General features: G+C 38.1%; 1 protein-coding gene across 2 annotated transcripts in view; it reads left to right on the top strand.

Moving 5' to 3' along the window:
- PPP3CA (protein phosphatase 3 catalytic subunit alpha) overlaps window positions 1–20,113 on the top strand; it is a 172,132-nt gene that overhangs the window by 127,928 nt on the left and 24,091 nt on the right. For both annotated transcript variants that reach the window (XM_064710885.1, XM_064710886.1), the window contains exons 4-8: window positions 2,195–2,306; window positions 3,489–3,634; window positions 5,569–5,708; window positions 12,075–12,152; window positions 13,938–14,032. In XM_064710885.1, the coding sequence (XP_064566955.1) occupies window positions 2,195–2,306; window positions 3,489–3,634; window positions 5,569–5,708; window positions 12,075–12,152; window positions 13,938–14,032 (571 nt within the window). The remainder of the gene's footprint in view (window positions 1–2,194; window positions 2,307–3,488; window positions 3,635–5,568; window positions 5,709–12,074; window positions 12,153–13,937; window positions 14,033–20,113) is intronic.

The raw sequence follows: 20,113 nt of genomic DNA, 5'->3' as shown, positions 1-20,113 counted from the left end.
TTTCTAGACTGTATTGATTCTCTGTTATCTTCTGTCTGCTTCTTATGAGTACTTCAAAGGAAGCATAGAAAAAAAGAGAAAAAATAAATCTATGATAAGCAAATATAGAGCAATCAACTTGTAAACAAGTACCTAATGCCAAAAAGTCAAAAATGCCATCTCTCCTTATTTTCCCTGCTTTCCAGATCTGGACAATATTTTAAATATGAAGTGCTTGCTTTAATCTTGCCAGAGCTTTAGGAAAATGAAAAACTTAGTTACGAGGGCAATGTTTTGGCAGGATAAGAAGCTCTAAGGTAACCTGGCTGGAGCTTTCCTTGTGTGGATGGGGGTGTCAGTTTAGACTTCTTGTCTCACAACATTTGCATCAGTTTTGCATGTGGCAGTAAGTTTGAAGTGGAATGTTCTGGAAATTTTTGGAGGAAGGGTGAAGTCATCATCAAAGAAAGAGAAAATTGCTCTGTTGGTGTGGACAAGTTCAGGTTTCTTGGCCCCTGAAATGAAACCACCAAACCCAAGTCTGCTGGAGTTTGCACAGAGACAGAAGACTTTCTCCACCCACACCCTTTGGTTGTTTTGGGCCACAACAGATGACTCCTGTGACCTGACACCATAATTCTATGCTGGATAACATTAGCATGATTTTCCTGGCATTCTGGCATCTCTTCTTGCTTCCTGCAGTGGCAGTAGCACCAGGGAGGTGGAAGAATTGGCATGAGCTGGGAGGCCTCCTGCGTGTTTCCAAGAGAGGGAATTAGTTTTACAATTCCTCGAGTATACTGACTGTATTTTTGCTGGTTTTCTCTGTCTGTACACCCTCTGAGTAGAAGAACAGAAATTACAGACAAAGGACAGGCAGAGCATTCAGATGTTTACATGTAATAAATTCAAGGCAATGAGTAGTAGTATAGAACTCCTGCTGCTGTGTGATTAGCTATGGATAGTGTGAGCACAAACATTAAAATGTTGAATCCCTTCATCTTTTCCTGTTTTTCCTCTAAGTTGACTAAGTAGCAAACAAGGGATCTGAAATCTACATGTTGAGATGATTAAATTTATTATTCAGCTGTTTTTCAAGACATTCTGAATTGTAGAAGGGAGTTCACACTATAATGTAGAGGCATTGCATTGACAGCAATGCTGTTGTTCTAATCTGAAACAATAGAGTACATTCTGAATTTCCAATTTATTGATTATTAAGCTAAAGGAAAGGATTTTTATCCCCCAGTGGAACAAGGGGGAGTGTTGGGAAGTAGTTGTAAATAAAAGTGGGGTTTTTTGACACCTTTTTTTTCTTCTGCAGCATTTCAGCAGTTCATGGTTATATAAGAACGGAAAGACTGGAGGAAAAATAATTCAGACAGTTTTTCTAGCTTTCTAGTTTTTGAGAGGACATTGTGGTCTGTAAAGTATCCCTGCAGGCAGTGGGCTCATCTCATGGGATGAGTGGTTGTTATTTCCATCAACTTTCTTGGAGCTGTGAGTTCATTTTCAAAGCAAATATTTTTAATTGAGTGATTTAGAGAGGTCTGAGCAGAGCTTAGCCTCTCCAAGTCTTTTTTTTTATCTTTAAAAACACGTCTAGAAGAAATGTCATCTCAAATAGAAATCTTTAGGAAAGACAAAAGGCTTGTAGAAGCTTAGTAGTAACTTCATTTAATGCAAGAGCTTTGTGGATCTTTTTATCGCAGTTACATGTAGGGAACAATGCTAAGTGAAAAATAAACAAGCTCTCATGTAAAAACTGTAATTCTGGAAGCTGAGGTATTTCCTGAAGTGTGAGTTAAATTGTTCTGAGGCAAATTTTCCTTAAGCCAGGAAATGCAGGTTTTCCGGTGGAATTGTTTCCACGGGAGGTTTCCGCCTTGCAGGTGGAGAGTGTGCCCTTCCTTCTAGGGATGCACAGGGAGAGCTGGGGCTGCTGGAGGCAGCCTGGCACAGCTGACCAGGGAGGGGCCACTCAGCAAGAGGTGTAAAACTGACAGAATATACCCACTCGCGTTTCAGACAGTATGGGCTGAAGTGCAGAGAAGTGTTTGAGTGTAGCATATGAAGAATGAAGTTAATCAGTTGAAAATAAATGCTTTGCACAGATTACTTTTACTTTCTGTGCAAGTTTTTGTGATGGAAGGGAATGTAAATTGTTCCGTCATTAATTATGAATTCTAATTTTCTTTCTTTTTCTGATTCACAGTGTGTGCTGTACTTGTGGGCCTTGAAAATCCTTTACCCCAAAACACTGTTTTTACTTCGTGGGAACCATGAATGTAGACATTTAACAGAGTATTTCACATTTAAGCAAGAATGTAAGTCTATCTTACCTTTCTCCTCTTAACTCCTTTTTCAGCAATTTATTTTGTTATTTTGCAGATATTTGATACTGGTTCACTATTAGTAAATGTTCATGTTAAATGCCATTAATTTTAAATGGTAGTCCCTGTTCCCTGAGGGGAAGTTACCTCTCAGTGATGTACAATGGAAGGGCTTAGACCCCCCCAGATTTGAGTGTGGGAGCTCCTGGGGCTGCTGTTGGTCCGTCTGGCCGGGATGCTCTCGGTGAGCGTGTCCTGCTGCTGATGCTCCTGGCAGCAGCCAAGGGTTTGCTGCCCCACGCAGCAGCCTGGCAGGCAAATCCTGCTGGCACAACAGCCCTGGCACCTGTGACAGGTTCCTGACTGCTAGTTAAGGAGGACCTCATCACACAGGGTCTCATGACATGGAGCAGGAGAAAAATGCATGGAATTTTTATTTTATTTTTCCTTTAAGTATAGCATTTTCACATTTGTCCTCTGTGTAGGCTTAAACTTTTCAATATGCTCTTTTGATATAAATTCCTTTCTGTGTTGCAAGAAATGATGCAGTGACACATAAAAGCTTATTAGGTGTAGACCTTTACCTGCACAATGAAGCTTTTTTTCCCCTGTGACACAGTGAGATGAAACTATTGCCATAAGTCTGTTTTCTTTTTACACTGGGGATAAAGGAAATGTTAATTGGCTCGAAGGCTTCATGGTTTACTGAGTTTAATATGCATATTGGTAAATTAACATTTCAGCTTCATTATTCCACCTCGTTCATTTCATAATGGCATTTCTGTAGATAATTAATTATAAGGGACTGGGCTAAAGTTCTGACTGTTTCATAGAGAGTATATTGAGTGATAATGATGATAACCATTCAGCAGATGTTTTAAGGCTTGCTCTCAGATTTCCTACTGAGTAGAAATGGTAGACCGTAATGGTATATTCAGTTGTTTATTTACAATTTTTTAGAAAAAATATGAAAAAAAATAATTAGCTTCACCTCCGAACAGGAAGAATTTTTCCAGCAGTGGATTCCTGAAGATATTTTTGTATTAAGCAAAAGTTTGGGTAAAGTCCTCAATACTAGATAGAATAGTGAGAGGAAAAAGTTTGCGATATTAAGCACAATCCTTTTTCCTCTTAAGTATTGATGGCAGTTTCTGTTACTATCTTAATTTTTAAAAGGTAAAATCAAATATTCAGAACGTGTATATGATGCCTGCATGGATGCCTTTGACTGCCTTCCCTTGGCTGCTCTGATGAACCAACAGTTCCTGTGTGTACATGGTGGCTTGTCTCCCGAGATCAACACCTTAGATGACATCAGAAAAGTAAGTCTTGGAGGTATTACCTGTAAGCACAATGTAAGCCCCATCTGACAACTCCTTGTGCCTTGTTAAGTGTTCTGTGCTTTCTTGGAGAAGATACAAAAGAGCTCTAGAAGAACCTCACAATATATAAAGATGTAACAAAAAAGGCTCATATGTTTGTAATGAATATAGTTGGTATTTTTTAAATTGTCAAGAGCTTCATTCTCAATAGGTCTCACCATATTTTTAATAGTTCTGTGTTTGAGTGCCCAGCAGATGGTTTAATTGAGGCTTAATAAGTTCACACTTGTTGTACCCTTATGTTCTCAGAAAAGTTTCTCAGAAATCTCATGGAAGTTCAGAGAACAGTATCAAACAACTTCTTCACATAATCCAGTGTTATTGCATGTTATCAAGGATTAATTTTGCATTCACATATTTTGTAGAAGAGATCTCTACAAAGTTGATATTTCTAGGAAGAGCTATTTAAACCATTCATTCTTAGTGTTCCCAGAAAAAAATCCTTTTGCTGTTTGAGATTTGCAAACAAGGATATCTATTTCTGAGCTTTCAGGTTAGTGAAAGGTAATTTATATTCTAAGGTTAATTTGTGGTCTACTAAGAAATTAATATAGTTTTTAAAAAAAACCAACAAATTGAGCCAGTAATTACATGTTTTGGTTTAAAAGCAATTAGCTTAAGATATTAACTGCACATTAAAAAATTACTGAATGCAAAGTTTTGTTTCTGAGGTAAAGGTTTACTATCTCAGTAAACAAAAATACTCTGCATAAAAATTAGCTGGCTCTGCAACAGCATAATGGCAGAGTAAAGTTGTTTAGCTCTCAGATTCTAGATTGGGTTCATTAACACCTTCCCTTCTCCCTGCCCAGCCCTGCCGGTTTATTTATCTTTGGCAATCAGCAGAAATTGGGTTTGCATATTTATGAATTTTTGTTTAAATGCATTGTAATTACATAAGCTTTAATCGGAGAGGGCTGAAATAAGAAGTGTAGATATGCTGTGAATATGTCAAAACAAGAACGCAAAGGTGAAATTGTAGAAGTCTCTTACTAAAACTTTGAGTGTTGAAAACTTACAACACCACTTTGTTCTCTTTGATTTTTTTTTTTTTTTTGTTGAGGAGAGAAGTTCTCCACTAGCTACTGAATCTTTTACTTGATCTTTCTGGTCAAAATAGAGAATATTTCAGACTGCAAGCCTTATTCATATACCATCTTAACAGGGCTGCTCTTGTATGAAAGAATTCTTGATATAGCACATAATGTTATTATATTAAAGAGTTCTTCCAGGAGAATACTGATTTTTATTATTTTGCTATACTTCATCTTATTTGCAGTATGATTCTAGGTAATTTGAAATATTAAATACCCATAGGAGGACCAAAAGGAGAAGTTTTTAGCTTCTTAATTAGGGTTGAGGTTACAGGAGCAATAGCAATGTCATGCCTACATGCTGTAATTCAGAGATATTTTCCTGATATTTAGATACATTTTTTTGGTGAAAATGTACATAAATCTAAATGGAAACTGGCTTTGAAATAATTACTATATTTTCTTGAGATGCCCCACTTACATAAATTTAATGTTTTACTGTTTGAAAAATTGTGAAATACCGAAATATTATATTCTCCCTTGTCCACTGGAATGCTTGCAAAAACCAGTAGAAAGCCAAAAAAAAGCAAACAAAAATTCATGTAGAGCGTGAATCCACTGAATCTCTTTATTTTCAGTTCTGTCTGTTCCTTCTGTCCCCATCAATGTTTGCAAGGAGTGTTTTGGTGCTCAAACTCCTCTGCTTTAAAGCTGAAGAACAGATTGCTATGAGTCTCTTGTTCACTTGCTCATGGAATGAAAAATAGTAATTTTGCTTCATTGTTTCTGTGATACATAGTTGAAAGAAGTTAGTATTTCTTTGTCTCCTATTTTTCTTAGTTAGATCGATTCAAGGAACCACCTGCATATGGACCTATGTGTGACATCCTGTGGTCAGACCCATTGGAGGACTTTGGAAATGAGAAGACTCAGGAACATTTCACTCACAACACAGTCAGGGGGTGCTCGTACTTCTACAGGTGATTGTTACTACTTTGAATAGATTTCTGTTGATGGACTGGTTCTGCTTTTGCAGTATAAATGTTTGCTTGAACTTTGTGGCACCACTTAGGTAATTAGGCATTTTTATCTGCAGGCTAGCCTTGTTTTCAGAAAAATTCATGCTTGCTTTATTTTAATCTCTTCTGTTATGCCACAGTGGGAAAACTCTAAATCACTTAATTTTATTCACCAAGCCTGTGTATTTTACCTCTGTTTTTGTAAGTTAGAGAATGAATGTGTCACTTCTAAAAAGGGGTACGCAACTGCATTTCTAGTTTGAAAATTAAAACGTAATTTCTAATGAAAGATGCCAGCACTGAAAAATTGATTACTTATTGTTCTGTAAGGTAAATAAAAATTGTGACTTCCCCCACAGAGGAACTTTTTTTCCTCTCAGTTTGATCAAATGTTTTTGTTTGTTTGTTTAGAAGCAATTCTTTTTAAGAAATTCAGTATTTAAAGAGCATTTGTTAAATGGGACTTAGTAATACCTGAAATGCAGAAAAGTGCCTGTAACATTCCTGCAGAAACATGTATGTACTGTTCCCTGACAGTCTGGGGATTTTAAGGAATTTGTGCCTTTTTTTTAATTGTGGTAAGTACAACATACAAGGACACCAGAGTAGCAAAACTAGCAGGGGAGGAGGTTAAATGGTGAAATGAGCAATGTATTCAGTGAAATATTAATTTAAAAAAGGTGTTGTTCAGGAGAAATGTGAAGATGTTATTGAAATGTTAAGAGGTTGTTGAACTTTTTGAAGTGAAGCATTTCTGCTTCAGGCCATGCTAGTTACACACAAATCTACGTTTCCTCAGCAAACTCAGAGGAAGGGAGGAATCCAACTCTTCCACTTGCATTAGAAAATCTCACCTTGAACACTGACTGTAGCTGTTTAGTAACACGTCAAAACTAATTCAAGGGCTTCCACCAACAACCAGGTGACAGAGCCGCTGGAATCAACCTCCTTGTTGGTGACATTATCAGGAAGGTGGCAGATGGTTTGATGTCCAGCAATGAGATTTCTGGCTCCCTTCTCAGAGCCCCGTTGCTGCAGCGTGGGGCCAGTGAAGAGCAGAGCAGTGGGCTCTGCAGCCTGGGCTGCTGGCTCCCGCCTCCCGTGGGCAGCTCTGGCAGCCACGCTCGGGTCTGACATCTGGGAGGTGCTCCATGGCTGTGTTTGGGATCATCGTGGAAGGGATGGCACGCTGCTGCAAGCAATTGGTCAGTGCAGAAATGGGCTATGACTGAGCAGTAAACCTGTGACTCCCAGGCACTGTCCACATGGGGAGTGATGGTCATTTCCACTCATGAACAGCCTGGCAGATATGGCTTGTGCTTAAATACAGGGCTGTTTATTTACTGGAAAAAGTTCTAAATTTTAGGTTGGGTTTTTTTTCGGAGGTCTGCTCCATACAGTTGCCATAAAATTTCTTTATAGCAGACCTAGTCTGTGTCCTGACGTGTATTCAGAAAAGTGCATTCTCAGGAGAAGACGAACTATTCAGAAGACAGCTAATTATCAGGTCATGTGAGGGACATATAACTGCTTGATGATTGAGTCAGAAGGCTAGCTTAGAATCACGTTATCTGAGTTTATATAAAGGCAAGCATTCCTTTTCAAAGAAGTACCTAGTTACCCTGGAAGATGACACTAATTGCTTGCCTAATGATAATACCTGGTATAAAAGGTATCCATCAGTGTACAATGTCTAATTTTCCTTGCTTTTTCGAGTTACTTCCTGAGTAAAGGAACAAGTTTCCCTGAACAGGCTTGTAAAGGAAGGACTGAATTATTCAGTCCTCCTTCAAGAATGCCTGTTAATAGAATGACTGTGTTTATTCTTCACTGAATAAAATTTCTTAAGTTTCTTCAGTCATTTCTAGAATGGGAAGTTAAAAGATAGCAATGAGAATTTTGAATGAAAGTCAGGAAGATTTCATGCCTGCGAATAAGTGAAATAATTTCTAGCTGATTATGGTCTCCTAATCAATTGCAGGAAATATCTGTAATAAATAATTTTTATTTATCAGAGATGTTCTTTATAATGACAAGTTGCAGGTTACTTTGCTCTGACTTAAAGTTATTTCCTAATACAAAGATGCTGTGAGGAAAATAACAGTAATGTGGCTTTCTAACTGTCAGAAGTGCACAAAATCCTCTGCATTTAGCCAAAACCCATTTGTGAAATGTTGGGCCATTTCTAGAGAAAGTGTAAAGACTGTAGCTTACAGTAGTCTGACAAGCTTCTCACTGCATTTCTTACATGATCACTCTCATACAGCCTATTGAATTTCAAACTGATCCAGTATTTCCTCAGGAAATGTCCCTTTATGTAAGAGTTCTTGAAACTGCTGTGGCTAGGTGTAAAATGTCAGATCTTCAAACCATAGGCATAACCTGTAATTTAGAGATGGAAAGAATAGTCTGATTTTTCAGAAGTGCTCAGAGTCAACACTTAATGCACGCCTTTAGCACCTAGCAGTATTTTGTACTGTGGATTGTCAAAATAGCACAATGCCAGAGTGAAATGTTAACTGTGGAATATAAGGAATTAATCAAAATATATTCAAGTTTCTGTACCTTAAAGAGAACAAAAAGTGATAGATATGGGATTTCATTTTCCCTATGTGAAGTTTAAAGTTGTACCTCCTTTGTAGTCATGGTCATGTTTGATGAAATTTTGTGCAAAAGTAGAAATCATTAATGGAATGCTGGTTGTTTAAATTGCTCTTTTATTATGAGCTAAGCTTTTCTTTCATCCATACCCAAAATAATGTTGTGTTCAGAGTATATTATAAACAAGAGGGAATTAATTTGTCCCCAAGTGATATTAGACCCACAGGCCCATAGTTTTTCAGCTGATCCAGCCAGTAAAGACGTTTTTCTGTTTACCAAATTATCTAGTTCTTGCCTTGATTTTTTCTAGCAAATATTTATTTACACTTTGAAATTTGTACTGATCTTGCCAATGACCGTTTGCACTTATTTCATAAGCTAGTGGTACAGTAACTCTCAAGCAATTTTCTAAGAAACAGGTTGGACACCAGGAGGAAGGGGTGGTCAGGCATTGGAATGACTGCCCAGGGAGATGCTGGTGTCACTTTGCCTGGAGGTGTTCAAGAAACACTTTCCAGCCTTGGATAGCAGTGAAATGGTTCAACCTTGCAGATACTCTGGGGCAGAGTTATAATTTTGGCCCTACAAGCAAAAGATTTCAGTGATGCACTTGACATGCAAGTTAAGTTTGTCAGTATGCAAAGATTAAAAAAATATCTGCTGAAAGCTTTTGAAGACTGTAGTGTGTTTCAGCTCAGGGTGGGAAGCACAGTTGCTTCTTTTTTTTCTTTTTTTTTTTAATTTTTAATTTTTTTTTTAGTAATAGCATTTTTAACAGATTCTTTTGCCCACTTTTCTACTCTTCTTTCTCCCAGACCAGAAGGTTTTAGGGCGCTTGTTGCCCTCACATTGTCTGCCCAGATGTACTGGTAGAATTGCTTGTGTGCTCCATCAGGCCTGGGAAAGCATCCAGTTTTGGAAGAACGACTCTGCAAAAAAAGATGTGTTTATTTGTTCTAATACAGTTCCCCATTCCACTTCCCAGTGCAGCTCTGCAGACAGCACAGCTAAGAGCAAGGAAAAACTGGTGGAAAGGGATGTTCTGAGAGTTGCTTAGGGGACAGCACAGCAACAAAGCATTTGCCTTTGGAGGCTCAAGTGCAAGGCCAATGGATTTTGCAGGGAACCTATTTTATATGTGCATGTAATGTTACAGAAGCTTTTTGGACTAAATTTGAATGTTCTCTTTTGAAAGAAGTGCTTATGCCTCTCTTTTAATGGTATAATGAGGGACATGAAAAAAACTATGTTGATTCCATCTATTTTTTCCAGGTATTGGTGGAAAAACAATATGAAAACATTTGCCATTTTGGTTCACGTTAGCAAAGTATTGCTTCTCTTTTAAAACTGCCAGCAGTAATCAGATATGATGCAAAAGAGACCTCAGAACTAGTAAAGTATGCATGAGGCATGTTAATGAAAGGAGATGCCCAAGTAGGGAATATCACAGTCACGTACTCCATGGGGAATAGCATCTCTCTAGCTTAGCAGAGGGGTGTTTTGTTTTCTCTGTGAGTCACCGCTCCTCCGTGATTCAGCATGACACATGAAGGCAGGAGGCTGGGGCGCTCTGGAAAAGCCTGTTGCGTGGGGGATTTCTGTTTGTTTGTTTTCCCTCTTGGCCAACTGCTTTATTTCTGGCTCATCTGAGTTACAGTCTGGGCTCTGCAAAGCAGGGCAAGGAGGAGAGGGTTTCTGGAAGGGTAGCACTCTGGAAAATTAGTAGGGAATTTGACTGCAAGTCAGTCATTTTAATAAAAAATATTTGAAAAAAGATTTCCGAGCAGAAGTCATTTCTGTAAAATTTTGTTTCTGATTATTTCTGCCATAATGTCTGTTTTTTTGGCTCTTTGTGTGACTTTTTATTTTTACCTGCTTTTTAGGACATGTATTTTTGTGTTAAGGAACATTGTTTAATCTAAAGCTAACATGCTAAGGAAATGCAGGATACCATATGTAATAGCTGCACATGATGCAAAGTGTGCTACTCCCCAGCCTCTGCTTCAACAAGAAGCTCAAGAAAAATGCCTGCAAGTTGCTTTGCCTTTTTCAAAATAAAATATCCTGATAGACTGCTCGTGAGTTGTGGTGGTGTGGGTAATAGGGCAGCTGGCACGTTGAAGGTCCCATGCTATTCACTTGTAAAAAAAGAAGGCAGGCAAATTATTTTTTTGTAAATTTGCATGGAGCACTGTGTGACACCTCTGCCTTTGTAGGTGTGGGCCCTGTAGAATCTGCCAAGTTCTGCTAGCAGAATTCTTATTTTCCACAAATTTATGAAGAACAAGATAATTAAGCAATAAAAAACTCCACTACTTTTGTACTTGAAATGGAAAGAAGAACCTATCATATCTATTTAGGAGCATTTTTTACCACTTCATTATGTCTTCTTTAAAAGCAGTACTTAACACTGGATGAAAAGAATACTATGGAGGAAAAAAATGTAATAGCCTAGCCATTTTGAACAGCTGCACTGATAATGAACATAATCAACTGTCTATCAGATTTTCGTGATAGACCCCAGTTTTCAGAAGTTAATGTAAAAATTTCTAAACAAAATGTACCATAAGTCTGCATTTAGTCACAATTAATTATGAAAAGAAATGTATGCAAATCAGTTCTCATTTGCCAGTGCTTTGAATGGCAGCCTGTCAGCATTTGAGATCACTGCAGTTGCCAAAATGTTACCCCACGTAATTTGGGAATTGAAATTGTTTTATAATGGCAATCTTTTTAGACAATTCCAAATACCAGACCTGCATCTGAGAATACATGCTAGGTGGCTTAAATCCAGAAACAGCAATACAGCATTCCACTGGGTTTGTAGCTTCTAGCTGCAATGACATTTCAGCTTCAAAATACTCAGGAAGGTTTGGAAACAAGTAGTATCATTTCTCTTGGATAAACTAAAGGAAGATGATGTATTAGATTGGGGGAGGGGGGTGTGTGTAAGTGTTCATCTTTTTCATGCATGAAATTAGATACTGAGGGGACTGTTAACTGATTGCAAGTGGCCACTTAAGGTGAAACCATGAAACCATGCCTGGAACAGCAGTTTTTTGCAGCAGTTTTTTGTGTAATGTATAGTGGAGATTTTTTTTTTTTTTTTTTTTTTTTTTTTTTTTTTTTTTTTTTGTTTTAAATCTTGCTCAGTATGTGTAGCACAGATGTATTCAGTGAACACATTTTTGGGGTTTCAGAAGTCACAGAATTTTAAGTTGCCAAGGTGAAAGATAATTTATTTCTCAAGGAGATAGAGTTCAGGAAGATAAACATCCCCAGTTTGAAGATTGCTTTTCCTTTCTTCTTTCTCTCTCTTTCCTTTTCTTTCCACTTAACCACCTTATTTTCTGTTGTCCACAAGCAGCCGCTGCATACAGTAGTCCGTGGGTGAAGTTTTCTGTTACAAGCAACTGCTGTGTTACATTTTGCTTTTTTAGAATACATTAAATCTTAGATGAATAAAAGAAAGTACCTTTTTTCTGACAAACCATTGGCTGATTGTTGTTATGTAATGGATGAGTTTCTTGCATTCCTTTCCAAGCAGTTATGGGGTGGGATTTAAAAAGACACTGTTGGTGATGTTGTCTCTACTGAAATCTGCCTGCAGAGCAGGTGCTAATTTCATGAATGATGCACGCTTTGTGATACATTTTTTGAAAGCTAGAGTTCTTTGTGCTGCTTCTGATAATGCCATAACAGGTGCTATTACTTTTTTTCTAACAGCTACCCTGCTGTATGTGAATTCCTACAGCACAATAACTTGTTATCCATACTTCGAGCTCATGAAGCCCAGGATGCTGGGTAAGTATGTGTGGAGAGGGGGCAATAATAATAATAATTATATATAATGGCTTACCATTCCCAAACAGAGCGCAAAAAGGAGGAGCAGATGAGTGAGAATGAACTGGAATATATAAGTTGCAACAGCTCTCACTTTTTACTAATGCTGCAAAGATACACACTGGCATTACAATGTCTTTTACATAATTCTTAGTGAGTTACAACATTTAATGAATTCTTATAAAAGCAACTTACTTAGCCTTAGTGTATTTAATTAATTTAAAATTACCAAAATTTTTTGATGCCAAACAATACCAGACTTGTAAAGAAAAACAAATGCATTTTGGAAAAAGATTTGCAAATGTGCCAGATTATTTTGACACACTGATTGCCATGATGCCAGAGAAGTGATTTGGCTCACAAAGGCCAGAACTGCCATCTTGTAGGACTTTCTCTCTTTTGGGCCTACTGATTTTATATTTCATAAAGATAATAAAAATTGTGGAACTGTATAGGCACATAAATTTTTCTGCAGGAATATCATTAATGAATTCAAGAAGTCTAAGCTATTGAATGCAAAAATAGTCCAGGTCAAGCATCAGGTAGTGTTGATGGTTCCCCATGAAACTATTGTCATTATAAAGGTAGAATTTTTTGTGCTGCTTTAAAAAATTACTTTAAAAATTCCTCTTATTTGAAGTGTACCATACTTGTGAGATATTAATGAAGGATTGGAATCTGAATAAATAGCTTTGCATATCATGCCTAAGTTATTATTATTATTATTGTGTTTGTTTGGAGGTAGAAACTTTAGCCAACTTGAACAGCAATAAAAGATAAATTAGTGGCATTGTAGGAATAAGGTCAATATTCATTATGCATATTAAAAACTATTCGGAATGTTTGAATTGTCGTGACTTCCATATGGTAATGCAATTAAAAGCAAGGTATTACTATGCCAGAAATACCTAGCATGGAATACTCAAGGGTAATAAGATTTCTTTTTTCTTGAATTGCTTTCCAGTAAAGTGTGAAAATTAAAATTTTGTGGAAAAGATTGCATTTAAACTATACAACAGTTTCAGTGCAACTTTTGTGGATGTTTGCTAAATTCTTAGGTTTCTTGCAGCTGAGGACTAAAGAGCAGTGCTTGGTGTACTTGTGTCTAAGGACTGTTCAGTTGCTTTCTTTCCAATTACTTGCAGGTTTAGTGCTGGGTTATTTGTTGGCCCAATAAGCCTTGTATTTTTCATGAGGCAGTGAGGTTAGGGAATGAAAACACACAGGCATTAATAAACTGGCTGATAGAGTGGATAAGATTAGACAGAGCACTGAAAGTATCAGATGCCCCATTTCCCCTTCCCTTCTTCCCCCTTCCATGTTCCCTGGCCTTGCCATGGCTTCCATGCCTGGAGAAGGCAGGCAGCAGGAGGGTCATGGGGGACACCCAGTTCCCTTCCAAGGCACCTGCTGGTGCTTGCTTCACCCAGTCCCCCAGAGGGAAAGTCTGGCAATGTCCTGGGCACTGAGCAAATGCACCACAAATCCACCTCTGGCTCACTGAATTTCAGACAGACACACCACTTTCAAGCATGGATTCCTGGTCATGTCAAATGGTTATAAAGAGAAAATCTGCAGGAAATACTTTTTTCCTGTGGCTTTTAAATAGCTCATGTGTGTGTTTTTCAGTCTTGGCATGTGTTAAAAGCCAGAGGCCTAATGCACTGGGCATTTTTTGCACTGAATGTGGTCAGTGACAAATGTGCATTCAACACTGGGTAGTAATTACTATCTTCTCTTTTTTAGGTATCGTATGTACAGGAAAAGCCAAACAACAGGCTTCCCTTCGCTAATCACAATTTTTTCAGCACCAAACTATCTAGATGTATACAATAACAAAGGTAAGAATTTAATTACTGGTCATGTACAGTAGACTGTACTTCTATGCACTCAAATATGTGGGTGTCTTTTCATTCCTGCATTTATCAGTTCATGCCCATTTTCTTCCTCTTTTGTTAGTTTGTGCCCATTCCTCTTATTATATAATACAAACCTAATTAAATTTGTTACAGGCAGATGTATGCCTCTGAACATAACTGTGTATTTTAATATGCCTTAGGATATTTCTGTATTTTGACTGCAAGTTATTAAGTAAATGTTACACGGGAAGCAAAACTTAAAACAGCTCTATTAATGAAGAAGTATATTAAGAAGTGCTCTGTGTGAGATGTTTAGGGCCTAGTGTTCCTTATAATTAATTATCTGTTCCTTGCTTCTTTCCAATAAAATTATTGGAGTTTGTATGTGCAAACTGTCTAACCAGTTAAGCTTTGACAGGTCATGAGCGGATAAAGCATGGGATGGTTTTCTGAGTTCCTTTACATTTTGGGGGTTTTAATCCTTGACTACTGAAATGTAGAAAATTAAATATAAATAGCCAAAAAAATAAAAACATTACTACAGAAATAAGGGTCATGGTCACTATATAAAGGCTCCACTGAATACAAGTCTTTGCAGCTTCTCTGAATTTATTCATTTATCGTATTCCCGGAAATCTCTAATGAACTAGAAAAAAGAATCATGTTTCTAAAAATAAAGTTTTCTAATATACTTGTCCTTCTATATCATGAAAAGAGCCATATTGTTTACTTTCTCCTAGTCCCCATAATGATGCAATTATTTCTGTTTCTCTGTGAACAAAGTAAAATAATTCTTTCTGAATTATATTCTTGAAAGTTGCTCCCTTACAAAGAGATCAGTTTCACTTGCGAAGGGCTGTTTTTAATCTGGATGCTTGTTTGCAGAAGAAGCAAGCAATATTTTTTAAACTTGAATAGAAAGCTTTCTTCAGGCATTGTTTTACATTATAAAATTCATCATCTAAAAGCTTTTATGCCATGAACTGTATGCAAGGGAAGGAAGCACTTCACTGCTAGATAATGGGGTTTGTACACCTCAGATTTCTCAATATGCCTGCTAATTTGTGGAAAAATTAATATGTTATTCTGCAAAACCATGCAAGCAGAACTGTCAGTAGCTACTTTTGTAAAAGTTAATGGTGTAGGGGCTCTGCTAGCAACCTAAGAAGTGCAGGATGAAGTAAGGAATGTGTTCATTTTCTTGGTAGGATCGTTGCTATGGGTGGAGAAATGTGTTTACTCTCCTGATTGGCTGCTTTGGGTTGAAGGCTGAGCCGATCACAAGTCTGTACAAGGAAGGTGGTAGAAAGTGTTCACCTTTTGTTTCTTGGGCATGGAAGCAGTTCTGTGCCATGAAGGCAATGGGTGAATTATGTGAAACTTTCTCTTGAAGGCAAATGTTAAAAGGAAAGCAATGATTCACAAGGTTCAAAACCTTGAATTTGAAACCACAGTTTGGGTGGTAAAGAGAATTGCCTCTCTATTATCTCCATTTCCAAAGAGAGGGTCATTTCCCTTGTTCCAGGATGCTCCACTGTGTGTGACAGGCAGCTCTTACACGTGGTGGAAAGCCTATTTTGATGGAAAGCTCTACACCATTTGCTGAGGGGTTATCTGTGGCCACAGCTGGAGCTGGTGTGCACTCCCAGCAATACCTGCTCAGAGTGAGCTCAGGCAAATCAGCACTGATGCCACAACAGCACCTGTGTGCCACTCCTTAATATACAACTTCTTGTGAATTCAGAGGCTGACCTTTAGCAACTTTGTAATGGATCTCCATTGAGATTCTCTGCCTCCTTTTCTCTCATTAGAAGTTTTGAGGCATTATTTCATGTGACTGATTGCACTGGCTCTTGGCATTTAAAGTACATCATGCATAGTTTATCATGCTGCATTGCTCATACATCTTTATCTGGGTAGTTTCTGGGTGCTTGCTTCCCTGTTCAAGGAAAAAAAGCCCACTATGGTACAGAATGAGTCCAAAACATGGCTACTTGTTGGCTTCCTTGGTTTGCAGCAAATGAATTTACTTAGAGCACAGTTTCTGACTGGTATCAGGAGAAAAAGGAAGGTATTTCCATCCAGAGGTGTTGTCAGGGCAGTTATCTAGCTGACTCATCATGCACTGGTGCAGAACCTGATTGATTTTTACAGGTCATCTGGAGGTTTGGTTACTGTCAGACCCTGAAAAAGGAGTTATTCTCCTACTAGTAAGCACCTTCCTGTCCAGTATGCATTCTCAGTGTTCCTCTGGTTGTCAGCCAACAGTCACCCTGAATAAATTCCTGAGAGGCTTCAGCTCCCTCTGACATTAAATGGGTCATTTTTAAATGTAGTATTGTTTAGGATAAATACATTTTTTTAAAAGCTGCAGGAGATTAAGAATGCTTATTTTCTCCCCCAGGTTGATAGTTCTGACACCCATTAAAGCAGGTGTAGTTTCGTGTGCTTCTTCAGAGCACTTCAAGAGTGGACCTGTTTGCCAGCTTTATCCAGGGGCTGCTTCAGTCCCCACTGGAGAGCAACTGTGGGATCAGATCTGGGATCAGATATGCCACAAAGAGCAGTAGGGAGGCAAGGATATCAGTGCAAAAGAAGGTTTGACAGGAGTGGCTGTAGATAAGCTGCCCAAACAAGCCTGTGTTCAGCAAATCTGCTGTTAGTAATGCTGCCGTGGAGCCTCTGCATGAGCTGTCCCACAGTGCTGACCCACCATGGAAGCTCTCCTGGCTGTGCTGGGTTCTGGCACCAAAGGGAAGTTTCTGTATCCCTTTGGTTGCTGGCTGTGGCCTCGTGCAGGCTGTGTGTGTCACTTGTGGCTGCAGCTCCTGTCATGTCACAGCCCCAGGCCACACACACACAGCTTTGGGTGCCAGAGGGAGGTTTTGCATTAGGAGGCTCCTGTCAGAACTTCCCTCTGTACTTAAGGGAGACACAGAGAGAGCCTTTCAGGGGGTGATGCAAAGACTCAGAAACTGCCTCAATATTGGGAGCCTTGTATCCTCCTTTTTCCATTATTACCTACTCCATTACTATTATTAATTCCTGCCATATTCAGTGTAATGGAAAGCATTGGCAAAGGGAAGGAATTTTTTGGCAACTTCTGAGCTACTGTTCCGTATCTTCATAGCTTTCTCAAACATTTCTGCTTTCATTTGTTTTATTAAAAGGCATAAAGATACTCAAAGATTGTTATTAGTACTCCTTACAAGAAGTACCAGTGCATTGGTGATTCTTTCAAGACTACTGCTTCTGGAGAGAAAGCTTATGCAAGAAGATAAATGTTAATTGGATTGTGGTAGTTACCAGTGACTTCAGGGCCTTAGAGATCATTTGTGCTGATCAAGAAACTTTGAGAAAGTCGTGTAAGTACAGATTTGCCCCTGGGCTCCAGGGTGCCTAAAACTAGGAGAAATTCTCTGTAGCAACTGAATAAGAGGGTGCCAAAAATTACCTTGTGATATGATCTGGCCTTGTATTGTGTCTAAACTTTCATTCCTTCATTCAATATTTCTTAATGCCTTAATTAGGATTTGCTGTAATGCTGTTTATGCACACACCCCCAAAAAATAAACTAACAAAAAAATAAAGTGAAAGATTCTACAGAAGTTCTATAGAGGCAGAAAAGTTACTTGTAAAACACTGGTAATACTGGCATTTTTGTGTCTGGCTGTAACTTCAGTAAGTGGGTGCTTTTTGGCTGAGTGGGCAATTTTAACTTGCTGTTTAAATACAGACTATTATCTTTTGAACACTTTTAAAAGATTAGGTTTTGTAGTGGAGAGAGAACCACCAGAGAATCCACAGTTATTGAAAAAATCCCCAGCATAAAGTTTCTTCCAATGTGCTGCAACACACGTGTGTTGTTTTGTAAAGGAAAAGCAGGAAAAGAAAGTCAGTATGCAGGGGAGTTTGGGGTAGTAGAAAAATGAAAAACCATCTGTAAATCTGTATGCCTGTTAATGTATCATAAGTTATATGTCAGTGAAGTGCATAAAGTATCAGCATGAAGTATACCATGAAGAAGTGTGCCTGATCCAGATGGATCTAACAGGAAAGTTATTTTCACCTAGAAAAAGACAGAGTAGTATACCTGGGAGACAAGGATGGTCTGTGAGAAATATTAGCACTTTGAGAGGGAGAATAGAGATGTAACCTCTGTTTGCCCTGTCAGTTTTCTTTAATGCCTTATCTCTGCTGCTGTGATGAGTTCTTGTCACGGAAACAAAAGCTTTTAAAGAATAGTCGTCAGGGTATCTAGGCCATCTCATTGCTGATGCAGAGAAGTTTGCCAAAAGTGATTTTTGCAGTCTGTTGATTAAATCTTGAATGTTGGCTGTTTCTTTGCAAGATGCAGTTGGACATGTAAAATAAAAGTCTTTAAAATTGTATATGGAAAGATATTTCCACCTACAGTTATCTTGACTTCTCTACTGATTATTTAGACCATTACCATGTATAGTGAATAATTTTTGTCCTCTCATAATATTTAAACTCCTTTTACTAACCCTTATTCCTGACCTGACTTCTGCAGAAACTGCTGTGGTTACTTAGCAACTCTTCGTGAGAAGGCATTGTTCCCAGTTGCACAGTTAATGCTGAAGTTAATTTGGCATTAAATCAGAAATTGAAATTCTTTCTTAGGTGTGAAGAATTTGAGGTACTTTTCACTGATTCATTTTCTAAATGTGGGATGAGTTTTCTGAAAGAAAATTACAAGAAAATTAGTTGAATTGTTTGCTGAAAATATATTTAGGTTGTTCATCTAAAAATATTCTGGGCTAGTATTTCTACCAAGCTCATTATTTTTTCCTCTGATTGTTTTTTTTTTCTGATGGAAATGTTATTAATTACTTTACCCTGAAAAATTATTTGTCAGACCATGAAGCAGGATATGTCATGTCTTTGAGAAATTCTGAGCTGTCTGTCACACAGTTTAATGTTGTTCACATGGCTTCAGGCCTTAACCTACCTCCAAATATATAATCTTTAAAAACCCCATTTGAGATGCCAGAGGGTCTGAGACATCCATTCAGATCTGACAGGTGTGACACAGTTGTTCCAGCTCATCTTTAACTGAGGGAGCCCAAGGAGGTGCAGCACTAGCTGCTGTGTCTAACCCTGAGAAGGTTAGAAGGGCTGTCTCCATTTGTAGCCAAGGAAGGAGGTGTCTTACCTGCACTGTTTTCAACACCCATATTCCCAACCTTAGGGTAGCTGTGTTAAATGCTTCAAGCTAAACAGTACAAATGCCCTTTGCCTGCTGCATTAGTGTTTCATTTCACTTTGATGTGATTTCAGCATCCAATACCTCAGTTTACTCCCATTGGAAACAAGTGTAATGTCATTTGGCTATCTGTACATCTTCACTTTACAAAGCATTAGCTTTTAAAACTTATTTACAGCAGCAAGTATCAAAATTAGGTTAAAATGTGCATGTCTGTTAAGAATAATAAAATAAGATTCTTGCTCTGGTTGGTGATTATACATAATAATGTACAATCTTGGCTTGGTCTTTATCATCTATCTGAGTATTTGTTTGGAAAGAAAAGTATTGAGGTTTCAGCCTGGAATAATAAGCAAATGTTGAGTAGAGTCAGGTTTTCCTCTCTTACAAGTTTCATAACGAAAGGAGCCCATTCCACTTCTGTCTCCTCCATCAGCGACTGTGTGACCTCCACTCTTGTAACCTTCAAAAGCTGTGTCCTCTTTCAGGGCTGCTGCTTCTCCTGTAGCTTCTTGGGAATTGAGTTAACTAAGGACTAAGGAATGAAGCAGAGTTGAAACCCCCAATCTTTTCTGAGCCAACAGAGAGGGAAAAGAAAGCTATTATCAAAAGAAACCACAGAGGCAGATAAGCCCAGGGAAACTCCTGCTGTTATCTGAGGAGCATTTTCTACTTGATCCTGGCAAAGTTTTCCTCTTCTGTCTACTAAGTAGTAATCAGGACTGTACATTCATAACAAGCTGATTTGCATTTTAAATATCACCTTCATTACTTACCTAATAAAAATATTTTGTGTGCATTGTGCTTGTTTTTTGAAAAAAATTACAGATTTTTAA

This window comes from Zonotrichia leucophrys, chromosome 4 (genome assembly GCF_028769735.1).
Source record: "Zonotrichia leucophrys gambelii isolate GWCS_2022_RI chromosome 4, RI_Zleu_2.0, whole genome shotgun sequence".
Taxonomy (NCBI): domain Eukaryota; kingdom Metazoa; phylum Chordata; class Aves; order Passeriformes; family Passerellidae; genus Zonotrichia; species Zonotrichia leucophrys.
This window is presented reverse-complemented; position numbering and strand designations above follow the sequence as displayed.